The sequence below is a fragment of the Oncorhynchus kisutch genome, linkage group LG3 (assembly GCF_002021735.2).
Source record: "Oncorhynchus kisutch isolate 150728-3 linkage group LG3, Okis_V2, whole genome shotgun sequence".
In the NCBI taxonomy this organism is placed as follows: Eukaryota; Metazoa; Chordata; class Actinopteri; order Salmoniformes; family Salmonidae; genus Oncorhynchus; species Oncorhynchus kisutch.
This window is the reverse complement of record NC_034176.2, coordinates 70,783,772-70,810,633: the sequence shown is the minus strand read 5'-3', so window position 1 is coordinate 70,810,633 and position 26,862 is coordinate 70,783,772. Positions and strand designations below refer to the sequence as shown.

The following is a 26,862-nucleotide window of genomic DNA, read 5'->3' as shown; positions in this document are numbered from 1 at the left end:
ACCTCGACACCGGTACCCAGTCTATAGCCCGGCTAATGTTATTTACTGCTGCTCTTCAATTAGTTATTCTTCTCTTTTTTCCCCTTAACTGCATTGTTAAGGGCTTGTAAGTAAGCATTTCACTAAGGTCTACACATGTATTCGGGACGTGACAAATAATGGGATTTGAAATGTGTGTACATAGTTCTGTCCTGGTCTATTAATGTTATGTATTAGCCTGTCATTTTATGTGGACCTTAGGAAGAGGAGCTGCAGACTCATGAGCTCAACATTTCTTATAGTACCCATTCAAAACTTTCAGACGTGTCTAGGGTTGTTTCTGGACAGGGCCAGTAGCAGAAGGGTAAATGGCGCTATCTGCTGTTTTATCCATGAATTTAACCTTTTTCCTACTACCACACTAGTAACTACCGAAAACATTGTCGTAGCAGTCAAATTAGTCGACAATCAATACCACCATCACACACCTTGACTATAATTCCCCAAATAAAATTAGATTCAAGGAAATGTACAGTAGCAAGCAAATTACTACTTACACCCCTACATGGCTGCACTGCAGCACCAAGTCCAAACATTGACTAAAGGTGGCTAACATTGCTCCTTATAGTCCAAGGATCTTGCATGTTTCAAGGCTCTGAAAGCCTAAACAGCCAAATACTTCGCCTAAACCGATTCTCAATTGTGGTACAATTCTGAACATAAATCCCTACTTTCATATCCTAAAATAATTTCCCAAATGCAAAATACACTTGCTATACAGTTAAGCTGCAGCAAATAGTATTTTTTCCATTTACACACGTTAGGAGACTCAGATGGCCAATTAGCACAGGTAGTAAGTACCAACTTCAATCTGTTTTCCGTAAACACACGCTGTAACACGGAGATACTGTATGTTCGTGTGGGAACACTACTGTACACAGTAATAGCTATTTAGATCACATAAAACATGCAATCATCCATGTAGTTATTATACTTCTAGCATAACATTTCTTTTCAGACTGACGCAGACCCTCTTCACTTGGATTATTGCTTGAGCGCAACATTGGGTCTCTCGTTTCATCCCTTTTTATTACATTTATCTCATTTGAAAGGTCCTTTTGCTTCCAAAACACTACCGCAAGTAATGCGTGTTAATGATCAAACTGAGCATCCATGGCTCTTACCAAAATCCCCCAGTACAGAAGGCACCCTCGTCCAATGACTTGTGTAATGTAATAGTCATCATCAAGGGCAATGCAGCACCCAACTGCTTCAGTGGCTGTGTCCAGATTGAAACAAAAAAAGGTTTTATTAAGCAAAATACCAAAAGAAAATACAGAATATTTAGCCTTTTCCTTTTTTACAAAGTTTATTTCAGATTTTGAACAAGTTTAGTCGAACAGGCCGAATCCCATGTCGTCATCAGAACCCTCTTCAGACTCCTCCTTCTCTTCCTTCTTCTCCTCAGCTGTAAAGAGATAAGTAATCAATTAACCATATACATTGTCTGAAAACACAGCTAGCTCTAGTGAAAGTAACAATCCATGCATTTAGCAATGAAACTCTTTTAATGCTGTTTGCATTGAGACTGTTCTGGTCTAAATTTCCCAAGTATTTAGTAAAGGCAAATAAGCTTTAGCTTGCCTGACCAAGTGCCCCATCGATATTGAGCTGACCCGCACATCAATATCTATAAATTGAACACCCCATTGCGCCCAGTTTGGCATGAAAAATGATGGACCTCCAAAAGGTAAACTTGACAAGGATCTCAAACACTCATGTGGGCTCTGATGTATGCTCACCTGCAGTGGGGGCAGCTGCCCCAGCAGCAGCAGCTCCACCTGAGCTGGCCACTGCCACAGCACCACCTGCTGGCATACTGGCCAGTTTACCATAGCCTGTGAGAAATTACAGTTAACCGATTTAATTACAACTTTATTGTTCTTAGTCCAGACGGACTATTTCAGGTTCTAATTTTAAGTAGATGTGTTCTCTTCAGTGACTTTTCATTATGCATTGACAGTTCTGCAACTCACCTTGGGCAATCACCTCTTCCACATTTTTGCCACCAAGTTCAGTGACAACCTGAAGGGGAAGAGAAAAAGGGGTCAGAAATTAGTGGCCCAGAGATTGCAAGTATGTTTTCTGATTGAGCGCAACTTTCATGACACACAAATCGTGCATTTATTTTACTCAACACTGAGATAAGGTAAAAAGATGTGATATTAAACATACTTTCTCCATGCGTGTGTTGTCAGCCTCAATGCCAACACTTTCCAGGATCTTCTTTATGTCAGCAGCCTGTGGGCTGGCATTACCACCAAGGGCAGAGAGCAGGTATGCAGCAACGTAACGCATTCTGCAATACAGATCATGATGCAGTTATCATGACAAACAAACAGGGCATAAAAAAAATTCCCCAATACAGTTATGTTACTTTAAACAAATAATAGTACACATGCGTCCCAAAGGGAACTTCGCAGTATAACCCTATAACATAGAAACAATTATAACTTCTCCATGTCATACCCACAGAGCATCAACCAGCTAGGCCTACAAAACATCTATTATACATTTGTTTCAAGAGTGATATTTAGACACCTCCATAATCTAAGTGACGGGAAAAAAATATGTTTGTTGGGTATCTTTCCCAAACACTAGGACTCACTGCCTTACTCAAAACATCTGATTGATTAGCTAACTAGGTAACGTTAGCTAGATAACGGAAGTCAGCAAATTAGCTAGCTAGTTGAGCTTGCTAGCGCAATGTCCACAAAGTTCCAGTTGGTGAGGTTGTCACTGATAACTGTTATTTCTTCAATCAGAATATGAAGATGTGGAATTGAAAAACTCCCTCGCAAATAATGTTACCCATCAACTAGCTACAGTTTTGGGCCTTTTTTCTTTGGAGGCAACCGTGAGAGCGAGTACACATGGTGACATGTCATGGATGTTAGGTAGCAAGCTAACTGGTTAGCATGCTCCTCTCCAATACATTATTTGCTGTCCAGTTTTAGGTTAGGGGTAAGACAAATATTTGAAGGGAATGTCTACGTTATGGTGCCGTGTTGGACTAATTTTCACAGGGTGTACATATACAAAATTTCCTTTAGAAGACACTCACTTGACACAGAGAAGGCAGATGCGTGTTCACGACGAGATTTGCACAGGCGGAAAGGAAGTTCCAAGGCAGGGGGGAAACGGAAAAACGCGTAATGGGCGGGGAAATCGAATGAATTTTGATTGGAGGAGAAATTTCACAACAGGGTGGACTTGATTTGCAGGACGAAGTGAGGAGATGGTCCGGAGGCGGGCGGCGTCAACACAATGAAAAATGTCAGAAAAAAAATTAATTTAGGGAAACTGGAATCACAACATGGTGATAATGATACGCCCCATGTAAGTGATTGGGCCACTGTTCAGTCCAGCAAAGTGCCATTGACTCTCAGTGGTCAATAACTGGACAGACGGAGCTGGGACTGTGCTGTGACCTTAGAACAGACACCTAAATCGGACTACATTAGTACCATACTCTATGAAATGGTGCAATAACCCTTACTATAGTACCATTCTTGCCTCTGGCAATATGACATAATATGGCATCTTCAAAAGTTATCAAACAAAAAATGTGGGGCTCCTAAACAAAAAGGATGTTAAAACTACATGTGTTAAGGAATTACACAATAAAATGTATGGTAATATTATTTAAGTTTAGAATAAAAATAAGCAAATTAAAATATCTTTCATGGTATAATTTATTTTGTGCAGTTTTTGTAACACAATATACAATACAAATGGACAGAATAAACTGAGAGCAGCACATTTTGTAAGTAGACCTAACAGTCCAAAACAAGCAAACATTCAATATGATATCAAATAGTTCTCATAAATGTTGCAAGTTTGGTCTTGGTACTCAAAACAAGAATATAACAGTCAGAAAAGGAATACAAATAATTTCAGGATTTTTTTTCTCTCATGAAAATCCCTTGTAAAAAATAAAAATATCAAAAGAAAACACTTAGAAAAATATCCTATTGACCCTTCCAAAATATAAGAGGGTAGAAACCTGAGGGGTGTTTCACAAAGCTCTAGGAATTGGCAAGGTAACTGTCCTGAACATTCTGTTGAAACCATTCATGTCAGTCACAAGGACATTTCAGTAATCATACTAAGGGGCAAGCTGACATGTAACCAACTTGCTATGGGGTGCCAAATCTGTTAAGCCTTTGCTTACTTTACACATCTTTTTAAAAGAATGAATAGAACATAGAATAATTTCTTTATGAAGTGAAGAAAACTTTAAAGTGAAGGAATTACAAAATATTTCATGATTTAGAAGAATATATTTGATTCAATACAGCAAAGAAAAACAACATTAAAATCTAATTTGATCAATATAACTGGAATTACACAGTACATTCACAAGTGACCATCATAAGATAAAATACAAACTATGCTATTCAGGTGAAAATTAACATAATATCTGGAATTGAAATCAGTGATGCCAAATTATGTTCACATCTTCAAGGGATAGTTCACCCAAATGGGACATGTACCTAATTTTATAGCTCAACAAGTAATTATTCGAACCTGTACGTCAGCAACCAAAAATATGGCTTTGTTAACTCAACCACAGCATAGCAACGTTATTGGTCTTTATTATGAACTGTATTAATAAAGGTGGGTTTCACATACCAGCAGATTTCATGCATTTTTTAATGAATGCCATTCAATAATGAGTTTACTCACGTTGAAAGATAGCAGGTAGCACCCTATTTCAAACAACCATGCTGGTGGTAGTGCAATACTGTCTTTTTCTCATTTATGCTTTTTGGAAACATCAGTTGATGTTGGACAACAATGGCATGTTTGTCATCGCTGCGACAAGTTGGCCAACCTACTGTACACCCACCTTGAATGAGTTGGCCACACCGTTGAAGTGTGAATAGAGCAGAGTAACTCAAAGAAATGAAAAACTAAAATTACTATGGGCAAGCAGCTTTCTTGGGGAATATCAAAATCCACTAACCCTGTTTGTGAAATACCCCCCTGGTTTCAAAAGGTTCTGACTTATTGCTCTTTTGAAATATTTAAAATGTCAGGTTTGCCTCAGGTCTCAAAATTGTATACTGTCCCCCTTACTGTCATAAGGGGAAAAGGTTATCTGAATTTTAAAAGAGAGCACAGCATCTTAGAAAGCCTTCTCCCAGCCCACTGAAAACCTACACATTTGAAGGCTCTAAATCATTCATGGGATGCAAAAGCTAGAAGTTGTTGAATAATTTATGAGTCAGCAAAATCTTTTTTTAAAGATTGTAAGACAGTGAAAACATCAGCACGAGGTTAAAAATAAATTCAGAGAATGCATTATTTAATTCCTTAACAATTTAGAATTTAGATTAGAATACTAAACACAGATCTACCAAAATGATCATACCGGTTATTTTCAGGAGGAAAAAAACTAAACAGAGACAATGGTAAAACATAACGGTCTCCATTTAGCCTTCATATACTGGTAAACACAAAATGTCTATATCAATTTACACACAATACCCAATTCCTTCAATAATATTTATTCTATAACCCTTATATCCTAAACATATTCTATTAGTACCAGTTTCTTTTCGCTCTCAAAAATAGCAGGTGTGACGTTTGCATTCCTGCAAATGCTTGGTAAACCTGACATTGAAGTGTTGAATCATCTGAGCTTAGTTTTGTAATTTGAATGATAGTACAAGTTCAAATACATTTGTATTGCCCTGAGGCACTTTATAAAGGCTGTACTAAAATAAAAAAATACCATCTCTTCAATCAATGAACCTCTGTTGTGGGTCTCACAGGTCCTCAAACGGCATCCAATATGTCAGTCCAAAATGTAATGCATATGTAAAGCGTGAATGACCAACTACTTGTAGAAATATGAGAAATCTAGTGTTTGCCTTGAATCATGGTGTGGAGGATAGTGTCAGAAGTTGAAGGGGTAGGTTGTAAAGGTAGAAATATAATATATGTGGATACAAACTAAACGTAGTGTGCTAAGTTTTAGATGAAGGTTAAAATTGTGACTGGGACAGATGGCTGGAAGAGGGTGAAAGATGAGGGAATTGCGTGCCAGTGATGAAAAAACACTATTGGGGATAGCTGTTCTGTTGCCGGCGCTTTGCAGACCTCATCTTCTCAAAGCGGGACTCCATTTCCTCAAGGACTTTAGGAGTGTACCTGACCACCAGCTTCACAGTGCCCTGGGCAGCTTTGAGAAGCTCCACAGCTTTCTCATGGTGCTCCCCCTCCACACTCTGGAAAGAAAGAGATAAAAGGAGGATTAATTTAAATAACAAACAAAATTAGGTGACTGAATATGATAAGTGTATATTGATAGTGGCCGTGTCCGAAATTTGGTTTGCCTGCTATTTACTTAAACTGCATACTGTGTACTAATCATACTACTTAGAACGTTGGGTTTAGTAAAAACAAATGCAGTAAGCAAAATATAACAGTATACTAGGCTCATCCTACATCATCTAATGCGCAAATGCTTTGATTCCCTACATTCATTCATTCATTTCGGTACAGCTCGTCTCCTCAACTGTTTATCAGCTGTTGTCAGACACACGTGGGCCTCGAAATACAATTCTCTTCCTCAAGGGTGCAGCCAATTCTACTAGATAAAAATCCAAAATGACTAGGACATCCTGGAATTTTTAAAGCATACTCAATCTTCAAAATTTCACATACCACAACAACAAAAAACCACACAAAAAAAAGAATCTGCCTTCCCAAAATGCCTACAATTTAGAACGCAAGTACGGGTATATGGACACAGCTAGAGACTGCATAAACAACACGTACCACCCCATTGACAGAAAGAAGCTGGTCGCCTCTCTTGAGGCCCCCGTGGCGGTCGGCAATTCCACCAGGAATGATGCGTGAGATGTAAATAGGAGAGTTCTGTTCCTTCCCTCCCATTATATTGAAGCCAAGTCCTTCCTCAGTCTTAGGCAGCTCCACCACGCGAGGGTGTGAGTGCCCCTCACTGGCCGCAAACGCTGCAACAGTGGCCTACAAGGCAAGAGAGGAGAAAGTTGTTAACCCAGAGTTGCATACAGAGTTGTTGTTTAATATTGGTTGTTGTTGTGACATACCTTGGCTGTGGCATTGGCCCTGACTTCAGGGCTACTATTAATGTCCACTGTCTCATACACATGTTCATACACCTAAGGAGTTGTTTAGAAAAGGCAGAAAGAAGGTTAGTCGAATGCAAACTGCTAAGCTAAATGACTTCCTTCAAAAAGTCTGGCATGTTAAAAATGGTAGTTCTTGCTGTCCAGGGTTCCAAGCTAGTAATTAATCCTCAAACTGGATAGCTCATTTTGTAATCACAACACTACATTGAAAAAACGCTTTATGATACACTGAAGGAATGACAAATCTTACATCAGAAGTAAAATAACTAGTCCATAGGCAGAAATCAAATATTTCATGTTTTATAGGCCTGTCTGTGTCAGCCCCATCTCACACAAGTTCACAAATCAGAGCCTGGAGGTCCAGAGTACTGCTGGTTATTTTTTTCCCACTCACCTGGTACCCCAGGTCTGAATCAATCACCCTGATTGGAGGGGGAGAATGAAAATCAGCAGTACTTCTGGCCTTGAGGTCCAGATTTGGCCACATAAATAGAGTTGAATTTTGAAGGGTGTGATGGGCATTTAATGGCACAGTCTCAGCTCACCTCTCGCACAGCATTACAGAACTCGCTCTGCAAGACCCTTTGCAGTGCCTGCAGTTTCTGGGGTGGCACTTCCCCCGTCCTCTGGAGCTTGTCAAGCAATTCAATGGCTCGAGAAATGTCTGTGGGGAAAAAACATGGAGACCACCCACCATCAGAGATCTTACCAATAATTGACATTGATTTAAAGACTTTGGTTTGGGAAATAATTGTTTGAGGCAGAGGATCTAACATTACAGCACAAGAGTAATGGAGTCTGTTGGTTTTGATTTTGTAGATTGATGAAGTAAATCTGTCCATGCACAGGGTATTACCATACAGGCATAGCTGATCATAACCAAATCTTCATCACACTGCTTGTAAACACATGGTAGAATTCAACATAGTAACAGTCCGGGCTTTCGGGCGCAACATTTTCAAATGAACCTAGCAAGCTACTGAGCTACATACTAGACGCTGAACTTTTGTTTGGGTGCAACTGCTAACATTACTAGGAAGCTACAAACTACCAGTGGTGGAAAAAGTACCCATTTGTCATACTTGAGTAAAAGTAAAGATACCTTAATAGAAAACGACAAGTAAAAGTCACCCAGTAAAACAGTACTTGAGTAAAAGTCTAAAAGTATTTGGTTTTAACTATACTTAAGTATAAAAAGTAAATGGAATTTCTAAAATATACGTATCAAAAGTAAAAGTATTAATAATTGCAAATGCCTTACATTATGCAAACCAGATGACACAATTTTTGTATTTATGGATAGCCAGGGGCACACTACAACACATTAACTTACAAACAAAGCATGTGTTTAGTGAGTGCGCCAGATTAGAGGCAGTAGGGATGACCAGGCAATGTTCTCTTGATAAACGTGTGAATTTTACCTTTTCCTGTCAAAATGCAACCAGTACTTTTGGGTGTCAGGGAAAATGTATGGAGTAAAAAGTACATAATTTTCTTTAGGAATGTAGTGAAGTAAAACAGTTGGCAAAAATATAATTAGTAAAGTAGAGATAGCCCCAAAAACTACTTAAAAACTACTTAAAATACTTTAAAGTAGTACTTTAAAGTATTTGTACTTAAGTACCACACACCACTGCAAACAACCTAGTAACGTTACCAGATTTGAGGATGGCTATCTTGTTAGCTAAATTAGCTAACCTTAGCTGGCTACAACATTAGCAACTCAGCCCATCTGTCTTTCTGAAAACTAAAGCGGATTATATTGGAATAATCTATTTTTCTTTCGACTTTTGAGAGATGATTGTACATGGGCTAGTTATTTCAAAATTAATTGACTTGTCCTCACGTTAGTTAGCTAACTAAATTAAATTCCAGATTAGCTACCGTTAACTAGCCAGCCATCTGTTAAACTCGTGTGTGTATTTTCATAATTTTAACTATTATTATTGATCAAGCAATCTGTGTAGTTTGACGTTTTACCTCTTTCCAGTCGAACAGGTTCCCCCAAAGACGCCATAATAGCCTAAATCCGGCACTGTTCGGGAGAAATTATCAGGCGAGCAAAATATCCACTCCGCGATAAACAGATTTGAGCTGCATTGACGGGGAATGTTGTTGCGTCAAGGACACGCAATCGGCGCAATATACGGTCGATGTGCCAAATCCAAGATGGGGGAAAAACTGAGAAGTCATATATCACTAAAGTTTTGTTTGATATTTTAGAAAATGTGGTATCCTAAATGTATAACCTGCAACATTTACAGCTTTTCAATGGTTATTTAAATTATAGATATTAATGTATAGTTATTAAAATGTTTTATCTGATCATTATTCATAACCCAAATTGAATTGTTTGTAAAAGTCTTTGTAAACCTACAATGTTGCTTCAATATGTTTAAAACCATAATTTTGATCTCTGTCAGTTCTTGCATTATGTATGCATTTCTATTGATTAATTTCCACTTCTCACAGCAATAGGGAATTTTCTTTCTGAGAGCTGAAATACTACATAGGCCTATTACTCATTACTATGCATTAAACTGTGTTACCTTATCATAACGGCAAAACTGAGGACATAGACTGCTGACCCAATGTTTATGTTTTTGTTGTGATAGGAAACTTGTAAACACATTATGTAGGCCTATACGTTGGTAGGATACCTCAAATGATGTTTAGAAAAGTGATTTCTCTCTCTTAAAATACAATTTCCTGAGTACTATAGATATATACAATAATTTAAGTGCTATTTGTGTGTGAAAATCTTACGGAATATACCTTGAATGCACTTTTATTGTTATATTTTATTATCACAATTAGGCATATTTTGGTATCCTTTGTGAGAGAATTTTGACCATCCATTTCTAGGCATGGGACACCTACCTGTGTCGATTGGATAGGGTGGAGATGGCCCATCCAAGGAATTCACCAGTCAAGGATCCTGTCTTCAGGGTTAAAAACTTTGAATGTACTCCTCATCATGCTCTCAGATGCCATCAAGGATCAGCTTGTAGCCTAGGCTATACGACGTAGACTTCTATATGTTCTGATTCTTTGTGTTGTTGATTGAGTATATATTGAGGCTTTTATAACCAAGCCAATGCTGATGAAAATAAAATCTGTCTGTCTGTCTGTCTGTCTGTCTGTCTGCTTTAGGAGGACGGGCTCATTGTACTGGCTGTAATGGTATAAATGGAACAAAGTCAAACATGCGGTTTCCATATGTTTTGATACCATTCCATTTATTCCATTCCAGCCATTACAATGTGCATGTCCTCCTATAGCTCTTCCCACCAGCCTCATCTGGTCTGCATGCATGCAGGCAGACAGGCAAGTCGGTAGGTAGGATGGTAGGTATGCATGTAGGAAGGTAGGTATTTATGTATCTGTCTGGCCGTCCATCCGTCCATGTTTTCATCTAATCTTTATGCAGTGTAACTAGAAATGTAAGGTTCAAACTTTATTGACATTGGTTTTGTTTTTCAGTTGCCTATAGTCATTTTTATTTCTTTAAATATTTCAATTTAATATTGCAAACAACTTCACAACATACAAAATGAATTATATTAATCCAGAAACATATGTCAATGAATAAATTTTATATATATATATATATATTCTTATATTTTGTCCTCTGGTGGGGATAAAAAAATAAACAGCAAAGCTTTGACAACAGCACCTTGACATAGTATGTAATTCCAACATTACCTTGAGAAGTTTAGAACAGTAAACAGATAAAGTACTGAGGAGGAAAACCCTTTTACTGTTGAGTATGTAAACGGAATGTTTTGGTCGGTATCATATCCTTTTTCTTAGGTGGACAAATTCTCAATTCACAATTGAAGCAGCATGCAAGTTTTTTTTAATGGAACTCGTCCTCACCCTCTCCCTCATCCTCATCGCTCTTTTCCTTCTTTCTCACATTCTTGGCAACGTAAACAAACCACAATGTCTTGAGGAATGTGATATAGTAATTTAAACTGGGCGCAAATGACTGATCAGATCTTTTTTTAATTGTTTACAAGGTCATGAATATGTTCAATAAATAGACTGTAGTATCACTTTTACTGTATAAACGTCATCTTTTTTTACATGCAGTCCATAAAATTTTCATTTGACGGAATAATTTACCCTGTTATGTATATATACAAATAGATATTTTCTCTTTACTCTCTTTTTTAAACTCTCAATAAAATCTATACATTATATACACTATCTTCCTCTTTTAATGGTCAATGTGCATACACATGATGTGTCTATCCTTATAAACCGCCAGCCAATCTTCTTTTTGCTATCCATGGTGAGCGCTCGCACGTAGGACTGGGTTGTCCTGCATTGGGAGTTATAATGCCTCTTGTCTATTCCACGGCAGCCCTCCTTTGTGTACCCCATAGGGTTACATTTGGTCTCATAAAAGTATTGCTTCAGTTGGCCATTGGGGACAGGGACCTTTTCCAGGACGGTAACGGTCTGCCCAGACATGTCTATTGCTGTCTTTTTGTCCACAGCTGTCACCCACTGGCTAATACTATCACACACACTCAGCTCGCCACGCCGCGACGGGTCAGAATGCCGCCGTACCCTCATGGACATGTTAGCGGCGTCCAGGTAGTTTTTGTATTCCTCCAGGAGAAAAAGCAGCGGTGGCTCTAAAGGCACTTGGTTGCTGATCATCACCCGCGATGCATACAGGTCGACATCCTTGGTCTCCGTGGTGACCACAGAGGAAGGACCCCCTCCTCCCTGGCCCTTGTCAGCTCCAGGCCCCAGCTGAGATGCTTCTCCTTCCACCTCCAAGAGCTCCTCAATCACCTGCTCAAATGTGTCTGTGAGCGAGGGCAGTCCCCCATGCTGGCCCGGCCCACCCCCGCTCTGTGGAGTCCCGTGGCCCTGGCCGGCAGTCACTGCAGCACCCAAGTAGCCTTCCGTTCGGTGGCCCCTTATACCTGGGGCGTCTCTCATGGGAGCAGCTCTCATGCAACTGAAGTACGAAATAACCATAGTAAGGAACAGGATGGTCATCACTCTTCTAACCTGGTGGAACTAGAGAGAGAAAGAGAGAGCAGGGAGAAGGATGAGAGGGAAGAGAGGATGAAATTAAGTGCAATTCATATGTATATAATCTTATGTAGCTATATTATGTATTATATAATATATCAACAGTTTTCTTCCATTGAGTTATCAGAGTTGTCTGCTTATACAATATACTGTTCATAATACACTCATTATCACAGTATTCCATAATATCTCAAGGTTGGATCACAATCTAATTGTGTTCCTTTCAGTTATTACTAAGCACCATTAGATGATGCACGCCTACCATCTCCCCCCATTACTACCAGAGTATCACATTTCTCCTCCAGCTGCAAAGAAAGCCAACAGTCTGACACCACCATGAGTGCCGACTACTACTTGGCCAACTTGCAAATAACAGTATAAGTAATTACCATACATTCTTGTGATTTCCATTTTTTCTGTTTCCTCATACAACGTTACAATATTTCCCATACAATATTTCCCACAAAGGTCCCAGAAGCAACATTAAGGGCTGCTGACACCAGCGTTTTCAACTGAGGCCGAAGGCCGAGTTTTTTCAGACTGGGAGTGGATGTGGCTAGGCATCATGCTTTAAATGTCAAAGCATTAGATTGCTAATTATCTCCTAATGGGCCATCCTACTATGAAGTGCAACCCAATATATCATTATTTTCTCTTCTTCAACAACAACAAAAAACAACAATTTTTTAAACAATTATGTTAAACTGATAATGAAACTACAGTATGTTGTCATCATCATCATTATCATCATCATTATCATCATCATCATTATCTTTCTTATATTTGATGTTGTTATCCAAGGTTGGCATGTACAATATCATAAACGCTAAGGGCCTGAATACTTTTTTTCAGTGTAGCTATAGAACAGGCAAAATATATCATGTTTCCAATCTAATACCATGTATTGTAGCCTAACTTCACACTACATTTCCTATAGGGTTAATAGAGACTTATTGATCAATTGATTGGTTGAATACATGAGTGTTTCTGACTAGGTTCAGATAAGTGACTGTTTATTTTGTGTGATTTAGCAAAAGGCAACCAATATTGGATGTAATATTACCATTAATATGCTAAACTTGATAGGGTCAAATTGGGGGCAGGATTTATTAAGGGACATAGAGATGTTTAAATAAAGGAATGCTGAGAGTGAGCAGTAGCGCTAGCAGAGACTGAGAGAGAGTCAGTAAAGTACTGGTTAGAGAAGTGAAGAGAGGTAATGTGCTTGCATCCTGACACACTCACGTACCCCTTCTATCAGATGCTTTCTCTGTACAGCTGCTCACATACATTTGGTGAACAGACATTGCAAGGGAAAGAATGCCACAAGTGCCCAACAGAGCCAAAATGTATCAACATACACACACACCCTCATCCTCATCCTTTACCCCTAGCTCACAATAGCATTTCTTACCTTTATGCCCTATGAGTCACAGCAATTCAACATATCCACGGACATCCCAGACCCAGAGTCAAACATATGAAAACAACCACAATATAAGAAACCTAGCTCTTGCTCTCCAGAGGGGTGCATTTAAAAATAGCCATGGCAGGGCTTTGACTGCACTCTGCATGCCGCCCTCCTTGTATCCCGACCTGATGCAGGAATACACTCCAAGCAGATCCGCTCCCCCACCAGGCAGTGTGGCGGACGGAAGGACCTTAGCAGAAGGGAGGGGCAGACCCCACCTAAAAAGCATTTGTTTCATTCTTAATTGGCGTCTGGGGCCACGGCTGCGATTAGCCAACGCTACGGTGACTGCCATAGAGATATTGCATCTATAAATAGGCGTGCTGGGAGTCTCACAGTCTCGATTGAGAATATCACATCCTTCTCCTTAATGAGCCGCTGAGTCCCCAAGCTCAGTGACGTGTTTCTCCAGAGTGTGAGTGTGTGTTAGAGGGAAGGGAGGGGATGGAGGAGGAGAGGAAAGGAGGGCTTGGTTTGTACGTGTTTGCAGGGGGATGGGGACATCTTTCCTCCTACCGACAAGACAACCTTGGAGACAAAACATAGCCAAGCAAACATAGATGAGCAGGAAATCGTTCCAACATTTTCTCAATATTGTAATTTGAAAATAATTATTCATAAGAGGTAATCCTTTATCATCCTATAAAGTGTTCCTGTGACCTGTCAAATCCCGTCATTAGGCTGCCCCAATGATCTAGGAAAACAAATACATGGACTGAAATCCCATCACACTGCTTACTGATACATGAACTGATTGGGGGTCCATCTTCATGTAGAAGATGCTGCAGCAGAGGTAGTAGTCCTTCTTCCCTGATGGATCACTGGGGCTAAGTTGCAGTAACAGGGGGTGGGGAGTCAGTGCAGGCGTCATTTCGCGGCATAACAACCACAGATGACGTCTCTCCCAGGTCTCCATAGGGGATAGGATGGAGGGGATGTGTTTTGGGGGCAGTACCACTCATCAGTGTGCAATTGCCTGCCAGTCCTCTGGGCCTCCTCACACCGGGAACAACAAATCATTTTATTTCTAACTCAGCTATTTCCTGTTTCCATCAGGAAAATCAATATGGCTTATGCTCTCAATCAACATCCTGTTAAAATGCAATCTAGGCGATGAATGACTTTATTGCTGTGGGACTGGCTCAGAATAACAGTACTCTCTGAGACCTATCTAATTCAAACCAAAGTAAAAGTGATTCTCACCATGGCTGGTATGTTCTCATTTACTATATTAGATTTGAGAGTATCTTCAGCTCTGAATTGGATTTTACGGTCCATTTAAAAAAAAATCTCCAGGTAATCAGTACACTGATATTTAATGATAATGTACTGAATATGTACAGTATGGTGTGGAAGAGAACAAGCAAACTTCCACACTCTATCCAGCCATAACATATATTCCGTCAAATCAAGATTTGCATCAATAAAATCAGTCCTTTACAGTTGCATTTGGTGCATTCAGAACGTTCATAGATAAAAGTTGACATATTTCCACGTAGTGGCAGGGCTTTACGATGACACATTCAGATGAGCACCTGTTCAATTGTTGTGAGAGAGGCAGGCACAGCTATACGGTTGGGTTTAGAGAAAGCATGGTGCCTTGCAGTGTTTGCTCTTCGTGTCAGGTGGGGATTATAATGAAAAATCGCCCTTTGACAGATGCTGGAGTAGATTCACAAACACAATGGTGTTTCAACCATGTACAAAACTCAGCACATATGACTTCATATTTCACTTACACTTAACTTACACAGTCATGTATGTGGGTAAAATTTCTGTGGCAATACATTCTAACTTTCTTTTTCAAAGAAACATTTTCTCAACATTCTTGTCTTAACACTCCTTTCTTTTCCAGTGAAAGGTTAACACATGTTTTCCCTTTGAAAACACATTGTCAAGTAAGTCAGTACGAGGGGGAAAATACCCTTTCTCCACATGATCCAAGATCCCTATACATCAGCTTGTGCTATGGCTACACCAATCAACATATTTTCCTATCCAGACTATTAAAATATGACCTTTGGATGTGCTCCAAATAAACCTACCGAAAAGATAATGCTTCATTTATATGAACTATATATTTTGGAAACATACTAGAGGACTCAGTCACAATATACAAATGTAAGGCCATTATCTTTTTTTTCCCGTAATAGCTAACAGATGCAACCAAGAAACCACGCGGAAGACCGTTTTGAGAGATCTGCTACCCATCTGCCACTCGCAAATAGCATCTTCAAATGGATAAGCATCCTTTACTGTAGCTTTTCCTTCAGGCAAACTCTGATATAAAATAAATGCAATGACCACTTAAAACAAGACATGTTAAGACTGTTGGAATATGTTCCAGTAGATCTTGAAGGCCCTAATTGCATGACAGACACTGTGGGCGTTGTCCTCCACCACCTCCTCTGGAAAGAACCAGTGAGTGTCATTAATGTGCCAGTTTGCAAAAGACAGGTCCAATAGCCTATATATAACAATATCATAATATTCAAAGGTTACCCACTTCATACTTAAGCCACCTCCTGATAAACATAGTACTCTAATAAGTGCAACATTTCCTGCATGTCTACCCATAAGTTGCACTTACAACTAATTAGTGGTGCAACATGTTAACCCGTCAAAGTGACTGCAAACCAGGCAACACAGGTAAAATGATAACTGCTTCAAAACTACAGCCGAACAATATTTTTTTATGTGTAAATTGGCTGTTCAAATGACAAGTTTCCAATTGCTAGCCTTACAAGTTTCCAATTCCTAGCCTTACAAGTTTCCAATTCCTAGCCTTACAAGTTTCCAATTGCTATACCAGTGTAGGCCATCTTAATTAATAAATAAACATAAGGTCTGCATTACATGTCAATTGATCTATTGACACTGTCAGACAGTGTCCCCACATAGGTCGACAAGCCCAGTACTTTGTGCTCTCTTTTGGATTTTTACAACCCTTAAATATCCCTTATAAACCCTTAGGATAATTACATTTAGCAATGTGATGAAAGGCATGTCTTGAAGATAATGACTTTCATCGACAGTGCTCAAGTTAGCTCATTAGTCTACTGCACATATTTATATCTGAATAAATCAGTAGTATCTTAAAACGATGTTGATTGCAAGTTGATTGCAAGTGGTCTATACGAAAAATAATAAGATAAAGGCTCAACAGCAGCACATTAGACCTAGACCAAGTCCTAATTTAAAACGGGTGTCGTCAAGCAGTTTCCATATAGTTGCGCTAGATGGCGTATTAGACCACGAAATGTTCTTAAAACCCACATCCTCTCTCGCTCTCTCTCACGAACACACACACAGGCCTACATACACACACACACAGGCCTACACACACACACGCGCGCGCACACACACACACACACAAGTCAAATTCGAAAACATGAAAACTTGAAGACTGAAAAAGCAAAAGGTTACTAAACAAAAAGAAAATCGTGTTTAACGGAATGTCATTAATGCATTTATAGTTAGTTTTCCAAGTCTGTGCCAAATTGGATCCTATTTTCAGAGCTATTTGATGCAATGTCCCGAGACAAACTAGCCTACACTAAAATACAGCAATAATCTCAGACTGAATTAAATAAAAAAATCTCTACACCAAACATTAACAAGGTTTACTTGGTAAACAGCAGTATCGCGGCACCGCTGGGTTGTTCTCGAACTAGAGCGCATAAAACTTAATAATTGTGGTATTTTCCGCGCGCTCCTTGATAATTGCACGACTGCTCCATGTAGGGATCCGTTTAATAATCTGTATATTCATCCTCGCCTTGTGAGGTTATCCGGTTTAAGAGAGAGCTAGACCAACCTTGCAGGGTATAGCTGTTTCCTATAAAGTCTTAATGAGGTGCATCAAACTTGAAAAAATAATTTGCTTACAAACCTTTCTGGTTTTTGAGAAAAGAAAGTCCATTTACCGATAGTTGAAAAAAAATATTATCTGAATTACGATGCTATATTATTTAACATAACATTTAGATGCATTTTATTCATGGGTTAAAATGAATCGGCTACAATAGGCCTACAGCCTATGTGGGTAGGCAATGTAGTCTACTCGCCTATTTCTTACAGTGGCAATAGCCAACACGGCTAAATGTACAACTCTTCGCATTAATTAATCAGCTAAATACATCAGAAAACGAAATGATTACCTCCACTGACCCCTTTCGAGGTCGCTATTAGAAATTCAATCAGCATAATAACGCCGTTTTTTTTTAAATTAATGAACAAGAGGATAGAGTTACACGTATCCTCTCTCAAACTGCGACTCGGTGCGCCTGCATGATCCCCAACTTGATTGCAATACTTTTAAACATCTCCCCACTCACAAAACGAGCGAGCATCGACACAGCAGAGCGAAAATGATCAAACAAGTTAAGAAAAACATACCTTTTACTGCCCAGTCGTAAAGGAGACCATTCAACAGGACAGTGTCATCTGGGATGTTTTGGACAACCCCCTGTGTAATTACTTAAGCTATATTTTCCCTGTACTGTCCGACAGCTTAGGGATATCTCTTCAGCTTTGGAGCAAATAGATTAAATTATTGATGGTGGAAATTGCATGGTTGAGGTAATGGACTCCCATGGCTGCGCGGCTCCTTTGGAGATCGCTTAAAACCGAAGGGGTTGCATGCTATAAACTGCGCCGCGACGGCACTACGCGATGAGAGACCTCTTGAGCTTGAAATGACGCCTGTATCCCTTGCAACTACAGTAACTTACTACATAATGACGTTGCAACATGTGACTCGCCACTGGCTGACTGGTTGCTTGCCACCAGACACGGTTACCAGAGTCCTAAAGCAGGCCTAGCTCTCATACATGTTTTTTATACGCCTTTGGTCAACAGATGGGAGTGGGATAAAGAAGGGATTGGCCATGGATCGTTCTTCCGTGTTTCACTGACATCAGATGTGATATTTTTGTAGCTGTACTGTACATAAAAAAGAATAACGCATTTGATTGTGTGCCATGTGGCTACATTGCGTGTAATGATGTGATTAGATCTGAGATATATATATATATATATATATATATATATATATATATATATATATATATATATATATATATATATATATATATATATATTATGACTACTACTTAGAACCTGGTTTTACAAAATCCCAAATAAATCATGGAAATAAGAAAACCAATACCCTACCCAAAAAGAGATTCTTATTCCATGCATTTTACCAGAAATATGGCATTTCTTTAGAGAACACTGTTACTTAAATTGTGGAATTGGACAGAAACACATATTCACTGGTACATAATTATGTAATTAACGTGTTATAACTAAGTGTATATTCTGTATGGGATTGATTACGTCTACAGAAGATTTACGAATAGCAGTGGCTACATTGAAATGTTCCTGTATAAAACAGGACATGTGTTATAAATGCAAAAGGTAAGCCTTGCCTAGCTAGACCTCGTTTTCCTAAGCCTTTGAAATGGTTAATCGTCAGATCCCATAGGTAGGCTATGCCATGTATGTTATACCAACAAAAACTATGGGTTACAAGTAGATATAACCATCTCAGGGAATGTCCAAAGTTAAGACAAAGAGACATTCGAATAGGCTAGCTCTTGAAATTGTTGTAACTTAAATTGAAGAAGCCGCAGATTCAATAAAAAAAATAGCCATTTACCAGACGCTTTTATCCAAAGTGATATGCAATCATGCGTGCACATATAATTTATATGTGGTAATCCCTCGTTGTGCTATTATACCAGCGCACAAATATTCAGCAACATGGACAGCGCCGCGATCAGCGCGAGAAAAAAACAGCACCATTGTCAGTGTTGTGGTCAGCGCGCCCACGAACTAAACATTCAGCACCGTGAACAGCGCCTCTATTAACACCCCGCATACTAAACATTTAGAACCGCAGACAGCACCACGATTTGCGCGAGGTGAAGGCCTGATCGCTGATTGAGAACCAGAGCTACTGAACAGCGCCGCTTCCAGGCAACCTATATAATGAGAAGATTCAATGCCCTAGTTGTTGGGATCTATGCAGGCGGAAAGCCTACTGGTAGACACTTTTTGCCATGATACCAATTGCCTCCATTCCCTTTTCCCCTAACATAAAATTGTAAACTTCTCATAACACATAACTTAATCATATAAAAGCAAAAGTATTATCATTAAATACAAGGCTTCACAATATTAAAGGCATATACTCAAGAAGATGTACACGTTATTCTGAAGATCCCAGCAGTGTTCAATAAGGCTTGAATCAATAAACTTGGAAAGGGGGAAAAAAAATGTCTCACTTAAATTAATAAAGCTTTTGACTTAACCATCGTGTTTAGAGAAGTCAAGTTATGAAGAGAAAAGTTTCTGGGCTCAACCTCAGTCAAATGAAGGAAACAGCTCATTGTCCTTGTGGCTTGAACCTCCTCCAATGAAAGATTTACTGTGATCTGTTTGCTATATGGCCATCGTGATTCTTCTCTGTACAAGTTAATGAGGTGGATGGTTCTTACTTGGCATATAGCAGTATGGGATTGAATGCTCACACCTGCTTTGTGATTCACTCCACCTCCAACACACCCGGGGACATGCCAAGATGAATATAGCCCTCCCCGAAGGATCACAGTAGGCGAGGGCAAACTCTGGATGACAAAGAGTTGCATCAGCAATCGCTGAGCGACATGACTCCAACAAAAAAGAAGCTTGCACGGGGGCTGTTCCAACAAGGTAATTCATAAATAAATCACTTGGCATCTCATTAGAAGAACAACAACATGGTCTCTCTCATATCTGCAAATACAGCACAATGCAAGGTGGCGTTCTAAGTAGTGGAAAGTTCAGGGAACTTGTTACCTAAGAGTTTGAGGAGATTATTTAGCATTTTGTGTAGAACTTCAAAATGAAGTTTAGCGTGTCTGAAATAAAGTGCATCGCAACAGAATTTAAAATGAATAGTTGGGTCAAGCTTAAGCAAAGTCAGAAAGAGCTAACCAATACCGAGTACCATGCTGTGCTATGCTATGCAATGCTATCCTATAATATACTATACTATACGTGTCAGTGCTAATTATCAGCCCTTGCACCTACAGTACACTATGTGTCTGATGAAGGTTACATTGGGTGCCTAATCAGAACGTACTGCCCCTAAACTGAAACTCAGACACACTCACTCATGCTAACATAAGGCCATTATGTTATGTTGAGCAGTGAACTAAACTGGATTTCAGCATGCCACTTTCAGAATAAAAGTTAATTTCAGACAATCACCAATCCTTTTTCAGAAAATAGACATCATTCTTGAAGTTAACTGTGGGACATCTCCCACTACGATTATCTTTGTCAAAAAGTGTAATTTCTATGCAAAAAGAGTTCTCAAGAGTGATGGGCGCTTTACCATGAATGGTGTGGCAAACCAACATTTCCTTGTTTCACGTCTTTCATAACATTACAACCCTTGGACAGAAGCGGCATACTCATGCTTTATTTTACCCATTGAACAATTTTCTACTCAGAAAAGGGCAGCATGATGAATTCGATTTTCCATATAAACACATAAAGTTACGCTACTTGAAGGGTACTATGAGGTAGTTTGATCATGCAATTTAGAGCATGGTGATGGAGCCCTGTTCACTCCCATAGGTTCTCTTAGGGGCATATGGCGATGGTGGCAGTAACCAGAAATCTGAAGCATGGAATATACACTCTCTCCACCTTTTACACCATTTTCAATGTAAGCAAACATTTAACTTAATTTTGTATTTTGGGTGAACTAAACCTTTAAAAACTAAAACAGACATCAACTTTTAAACATATGGTTCTGAAGTCCATAAACAAATAATTTAGAAATATTGAATAGCGTTTTGAAGTGTGGTTCACACAACATGATAGTCTTCTCTCATACAAGAAGCACACACTGTGGCACCCTATACCTGCTCTTCACTGACCAGATGCCCAAAACAACACTGATGACACTACACACAGGCATACATCTTTTCACATCTTCTCTTGCCAACTGTGACATATTTCTGACAAGTCAGCGATGCCAAGATCCACATTGTGACATGAACATTCAATTAAGACACCTTCAGAAGATACCTCTTGGAAGTAATCAGACAATAGAATAACAAGGCTCTGTGGCAGCATCAAATTGGGCATCATAAGCATATCTGCTGAGAATTAGCTACTCTATACCAAAATTCACACTTCAGGGTACAATTAACCATTTCTCTGCTTCCCATGAAACATAATGAATATCTGGCTATAGTGTTATTAAGAACCAATGGTAAGTTTGAACTCTAGTCTGTCTATGTATATACTGTCCAAACCCTGAGGGAACACCTGGATGAGAAAATGCATAAGGCATAACAAGCTCAGTTGAAGGGAATTTGCAAGAAGTATCATATATATTTTTGTCTCTCTCTCTCCCCCCCCCTCTCTCTCTCTCTCTCACCACAACAACAAAACAAAAACACACTCTTTGTTTCATCAAATTGATTGCAGCATCAACTCACACAAATAAAATGTACATATATGTCTGGGGGATCTAAGCGGAGCTATTATTTGAGCACTAAACCTAAGTATGTCAATAGGTAAGGTAAATGAGTCGCTCACCCCTGTCCATAACACAGGCATCCAACTTGATGTCAATATCAAAAGAGTGTGGAAAGCCAACCAGAGGTAGAGCTCAGCACCCCATTCCATATTCAAACACTCATGGCAGGTATCCTGAGTCCAACTCTACCGCGTAAGACATCTCAAAGTTATGCTGAACAAAGATATTAATTAGGCTACTGTACAGACACATATGCACAATATGCATGAACAACAAATGCTTTTACAAATGACATCTATTTTTCTGAGCACATTCAGTACAATGCACTCCCCTTTAATCAATTACATGTAAGAACGGAATTGAGTTGATTGTAAATATGACAATTCCCTTATGCCTATTTTCTGTTTTCTGAACAGACACAATTCATCGGACCTCATTGTTACACACACACACACACACTGAATTGTCCTGCAGTGGCGTCATGCCAGCAGCCAGTCAGACTCTTGTCTCGTTGGTTACAATTACCAGACAAGCGGCACAGCAAGGTATTGGTTTTGGAAACAACAACCTCGACATATTGTGTTAGATCAGCTTTTGTAATCGCATATTCCCATGATCTAAACTAACCAAGATGTGTCTCGGCATCGTTGAATAGATAAATAGCTGGATTCAAACGTTTCAACCCACCATAACTCATTATGATGACATGATAACTAGATGGATGGAGGTGCAGATGATGAAAATCATGACGAGGCAGCCGCTGATTATAATCCGATTATTCTAATATTATTATCATTAGCCTATTCATATTATGATAATCATTATCCTTTTGTTGGTTTTGTTTTTTACTGTTACGGAAATGTCAAACTATCCCCTATTCAATTACGCACGAAAAGTGGAGTGTTATCAACTGTTAGCCTACTTCAGATTCTACCATGTAAAATAATAAAATACTTCAGAGAGCTATAGGCTATAGCTATACATGTTCATAGACCTCACCATTTAAAGTTTATGAAAGGTTGACTCGGAAAACTAAACACCTTTATAGTAACGCAAACATAAATATCTCTCATCGCCCCTGTGAGTCATCTATAAAGAATGAAACACGCATATTCTGTCAAATATGATGCCACAATAGCATTTAATGTTATTTGGAATGAAACCTACCATCCTCAGATTTGTTACTGACGCCCACCCCAACTCTGCAGCGCTAAGAGTGCGGAGAGGGGGGCGGGTTGAGGGAGATTCTCAGTAAGATAACACAACCCCATTTATGGACTGATCCGATGACGTACATTGCAGAAAGTTCTAAAAAAAACGTTCATACATACAAAGTGTGTCGTGCCACCCCACAGACCCCCCCTACCCCACAGACCCCCCCTACCCCGCCTCCGCTCTTCCCTCCCTCCGCACGCCTACACATAAACCCACGTCTCCTCTCGCTTCGACTTTCCTGAAGAAAATATGTTATTCCTGAGAAAATGATTCAAATAAAAACCTGACCAAATTAAGAAATCTAACAAATAACAATATACATGTTGCTTTGTATGCAGACAATTTGTCATATTGTCGCTGGTCTATTCATTCATAAACCCACTGCAACGAAAACGTTTAGGCGATCGATTCGTTAAGCATAGCTCTAGTAAGTATCATCTTATTATAAGGCCTATTATATAAAACATTTTATTCATAATATTAACATGATTCCTCTTGTTCTTATTATTACAGCTGTGATATATGTTACAACACACAGCGTCATCCTAACTAACGGGTCTCCTGCTTTCCTATAGGCAATAGCCTAATAAGTATACTCATTTCGTTCAATTATTAAGTTAAGTATTTAATTAAATAATGAGTCACGCATGGACTATGTTTTAAAGAGCCGTATTTGGTTTTCTAAAGCAAGCTAGAATTGAACTTAAACATGTCATTTAAAAACACAATGAAGCTGTAATAATTCAGACGTAGCCTATAAATGAGGATAGGCTCAATAATGCATTGACATGTAACCCCACTGGAAGCTTCTTGATTAAAACAGGGCTGCGAGCGCTTGTGGGCGTTGATATCTTAGGGTTTTTCTTGCAGCTGTGTGCCATTCAATAGCATCGTCCTGAAATCAGAATCTTTGAACTGAAGCCGTACAAAGAGATAGATTGAATACCAACAATATCCACAGTTTCTTCGCTGGCACGCAAGACGAATTTCTAAAGTCCGTTGGCTGTTAAGTCAGCAAAAACATGGTCGCGGACTAATCAATTTGAGGATCAACGCAATCTTGCATGCCTGGTTTTCTACTGTCTTAAAAACCCACTGCTTTTGGGCAATTTCTTATCAAGCCATCTTATCTCGCACCACCTTAAGCCAGCCATAGCCTAACATCTGTCAATAGGCAGTTTGACCACGCCTATCTTTCTTGTAATTTCATATCTTTGATTGCATCTTTGAAATTCCTCTGATTTCTCTGAGGTGATTTCTCGGTAATGTTTTTGTTCTTCATATTTCATTAAATCATTGTGTAATTTGTGGTTTTGCTATTTATTGTAAACGTGGAAGTTGTCTCCGACAGGTCGAATGCGAGCTACACAGACTTACGCGCGGACAAAGAGGGGTAGCAGGTGATGCTAGTGCTAGAGTGAAAGCGCAGTATGAATGAAACCGAGAAGCGGCTGTAGTAAAAACACAAGTGATTTGATCGCGATGACGGAGGATGGTAAGATGTTAAACAGATAAGAGTAGGCTATTTTTTGCCGCTTAGGGCTGAGAGAGGAATACAATAGTTTGATATGCGAGACAAAAAAAATACATATAGAGATAGATAGATAGATAGATAGATAGATAGATAGATAGATAGATAGATAGATAGATAGATAGATAGATAGATAGATAGATAGATAGATAGATAGATAGATAGATAGATAGATAGATAGATAGATATGCCCTAATATGAAGCGAATCAGTGAGAAGGAGGTAGCCTGGGTTGAGGCTAATATTTTATTTAGGACATGCATCATTATTCTGCTTAGTGCCCGGTAAGAATGATTCATGAATTGCGCATTCCAAAGTTCAATTTCGATTGGGGAGACGGGATCCCGTAGCCTAGATTGTGTTGCAGTAAATGTGAAGAAAAAAATATTTGAGTGATTCTAAAGGTTTTGCTTACGAGTTGTATTAAGCTTCCCTTCATGCATAGTCTAGGTAAGTCGCTCTGAACAAGAGCGTTTGCTAAATGTCTACAGCATAAACCTAAACGAGTGCTTTGCGTGTTTAATTTAAGGCTCCGTCATGCACTCATAGTACTGAGAAATATTGTAATCTGTATAAAAATATACATCCTTCAAACGAAACTTTAATGAGGTGAAATAGCACCTTGCATAAATCCATAAACACTGACTGTTGTCAATCAAATCAAATCAAAATAGTAAATTGGAAAATAATTAGCTGGATATAATTTCACGCAAATCAATGCACAATACCATGACGGTGCATTTGATAGGATCCAAGTTCAATTTGAAACCACAAAACAATATAGGCGATAATGACAAGGATGGCGGATGAATAACAATGAATCACAATGGAGGGAACTCTTACCTTTTTAAGGGCTGGCAACCACTATCAGTGGTTAGATCTCCAAGACCAAGACTTGCATTTCCCAAAGTTAAAGCTGTATACCAAGACTGGAGCTTGAAAAGAACGCACGCCCTATACAGCGGCTCTAAGATTTCAACTTTCACATGCTCTATGTGGCGAGACCAATCTCAAAGCGCAAGCCCTTCATTGACACGCGCTTTTTTCCTGTTTTCCGTTTTAGATCACAAGGCTCCCTCAGCATACGCTTACCAAAAGTTGAAAAAAAATCCCCAGCTTTGGTAAGGGAACAGCAAAAGAGAGTTGATGTCCACTTGGTGTTTTAGTCCATGCAACGACTCCGGTGCCTCTGTCCAACGTGCTGAAAGCATAACACAGCGAGGGTAACTAAGGGGGCCAAAAAAATCTATAGTTTTCTTAAGTACCATTTGATACTGCTTTACTCTACTGCTTCCCAACGCCTCGTCACGTGAACGTTTTTCTCCCCAAGCCCGTCCTGTTAATATTTGATCACATGTTGACCGGACCTTAAGAAAAGCAGCACCTATACCAAAAAACCTCTAGTCACCACAAAGGCTCAATCAAACAGCATCTCCAAATAGCTGTACACCTAACAATGCTGATCCTACTGCGTTATTGCCGCACTCTTCAAGTCTTGTACAGGGCAGGACGACAGGTACACACATGTTGCTTTCATTGGCACCACACTTGAAAAAAAGATATTCAATACATACCGTAAAAACCTGGTTGGCAATATAGACAACCTTAAAGCCCTCAAAGACAATACAGCACACTCGCTCATTGCGTGCACAGATGATACAATATATCCCAATACATAATTTACCTGCATTTCTTGAGCTTAGAAATGACTTCCAATCTTTTTACAGAAGCTTTGCCAATATCATCCTTCTTAACAAACTCATGGGTTTCTGTTGAGAGTTTCTTAAGTAGCCCACAGAGTCCATCCCATCATCCAGCTATATAGCTAGCCTAAATTAATTCCCGGATTAAATCGCAAGCATTGCTATTTCTTGGATACCATTCCT

General features: G+C 39.2%; 3 protein-coding genes across 3 annotated transcripts; all 3 read right to left on the bottom strand.

Moving 5' to 3' along the window:
- Window positions 1–1,269: 1,269 nt before the first annotated feature.
- rplp2b (ribosomal protein, large P2 b) lies at window positions 1,270–3,232 on the bottom strand. Its single transcript, XM_020479609.2, has 5 exons — window positions 3,104–3,232; window positions 2,215–2,338; window positions 2,016–2,064; window positions 1,782–1,877; window positions 1,270–1,447 (listed from the first exon to the last, which is right to left on the bottom strand). The coding sequence occupies exons 2-5, from the start codon at window positions 2,335–2,337 to the stop codon at window positions 1,371–1,373; spliced, it is 345 nt and encodes a 114-aa protein (XP_020335198.1). The 5' UTR covers window position 2,338; window positions 3,104–3,232; the 3' UTR covers window positions 1,270–1,370.
- Window positions 3,233–3,716: 484 nt separating this feature from the next.
- LOC109888423 (protein lin-7 homolog C) lies at window positions 3,717–9,320 on the bottom strand. The gene is made up of 5 exons (XM_020479608.2): window positions 9,144–9,320; window positions 7,709–7,827; window positions 7,122–7,193; window positions 6,829–7,038; window positions 3,717–6,275 (listed from the first exon to the last, which is right to left on the bottom strand). The coding sequence occupies exons 1-5, from the start codon at window positions 9,178–9,180 to the stop codon at window positions 6,108–6,110; spliced, it is 606 nt and encodes a 201-aa protein (XP_020335197.1). The 5' UTR covers window positions 9,181–9,320; the 3' UTR covers window positions 3,717–6,107.
- Window positions 9,321–11,291: 1,971 nt separating this feature from the next.
- Window positions 11,292–18,386, bottom strand: LOC109873125 (brain-derived neurotrophic factor). Its single transcript, XM_020464684.2, has 2 exons — window positions 18,088–18,386; window positions 11,292–12,203 (listed from the first exon to the last, which is right to left on the bottom strand). The coding sequence occupies exon 2, from the start codon at window positions 12,180–12,182 to the stop codon at window positions 11,373–11,375; it is 810 nt and encodes a 269-aa protein (XP_020320273.2). The 5' UTR covers window positions 12,183–12,203; window positions 18,088–18,386; the 3' UTR covers window positions 11,292–11,372.
- Window positions 18,387–26,862: the final 8,476 nt, after the last annotated feature.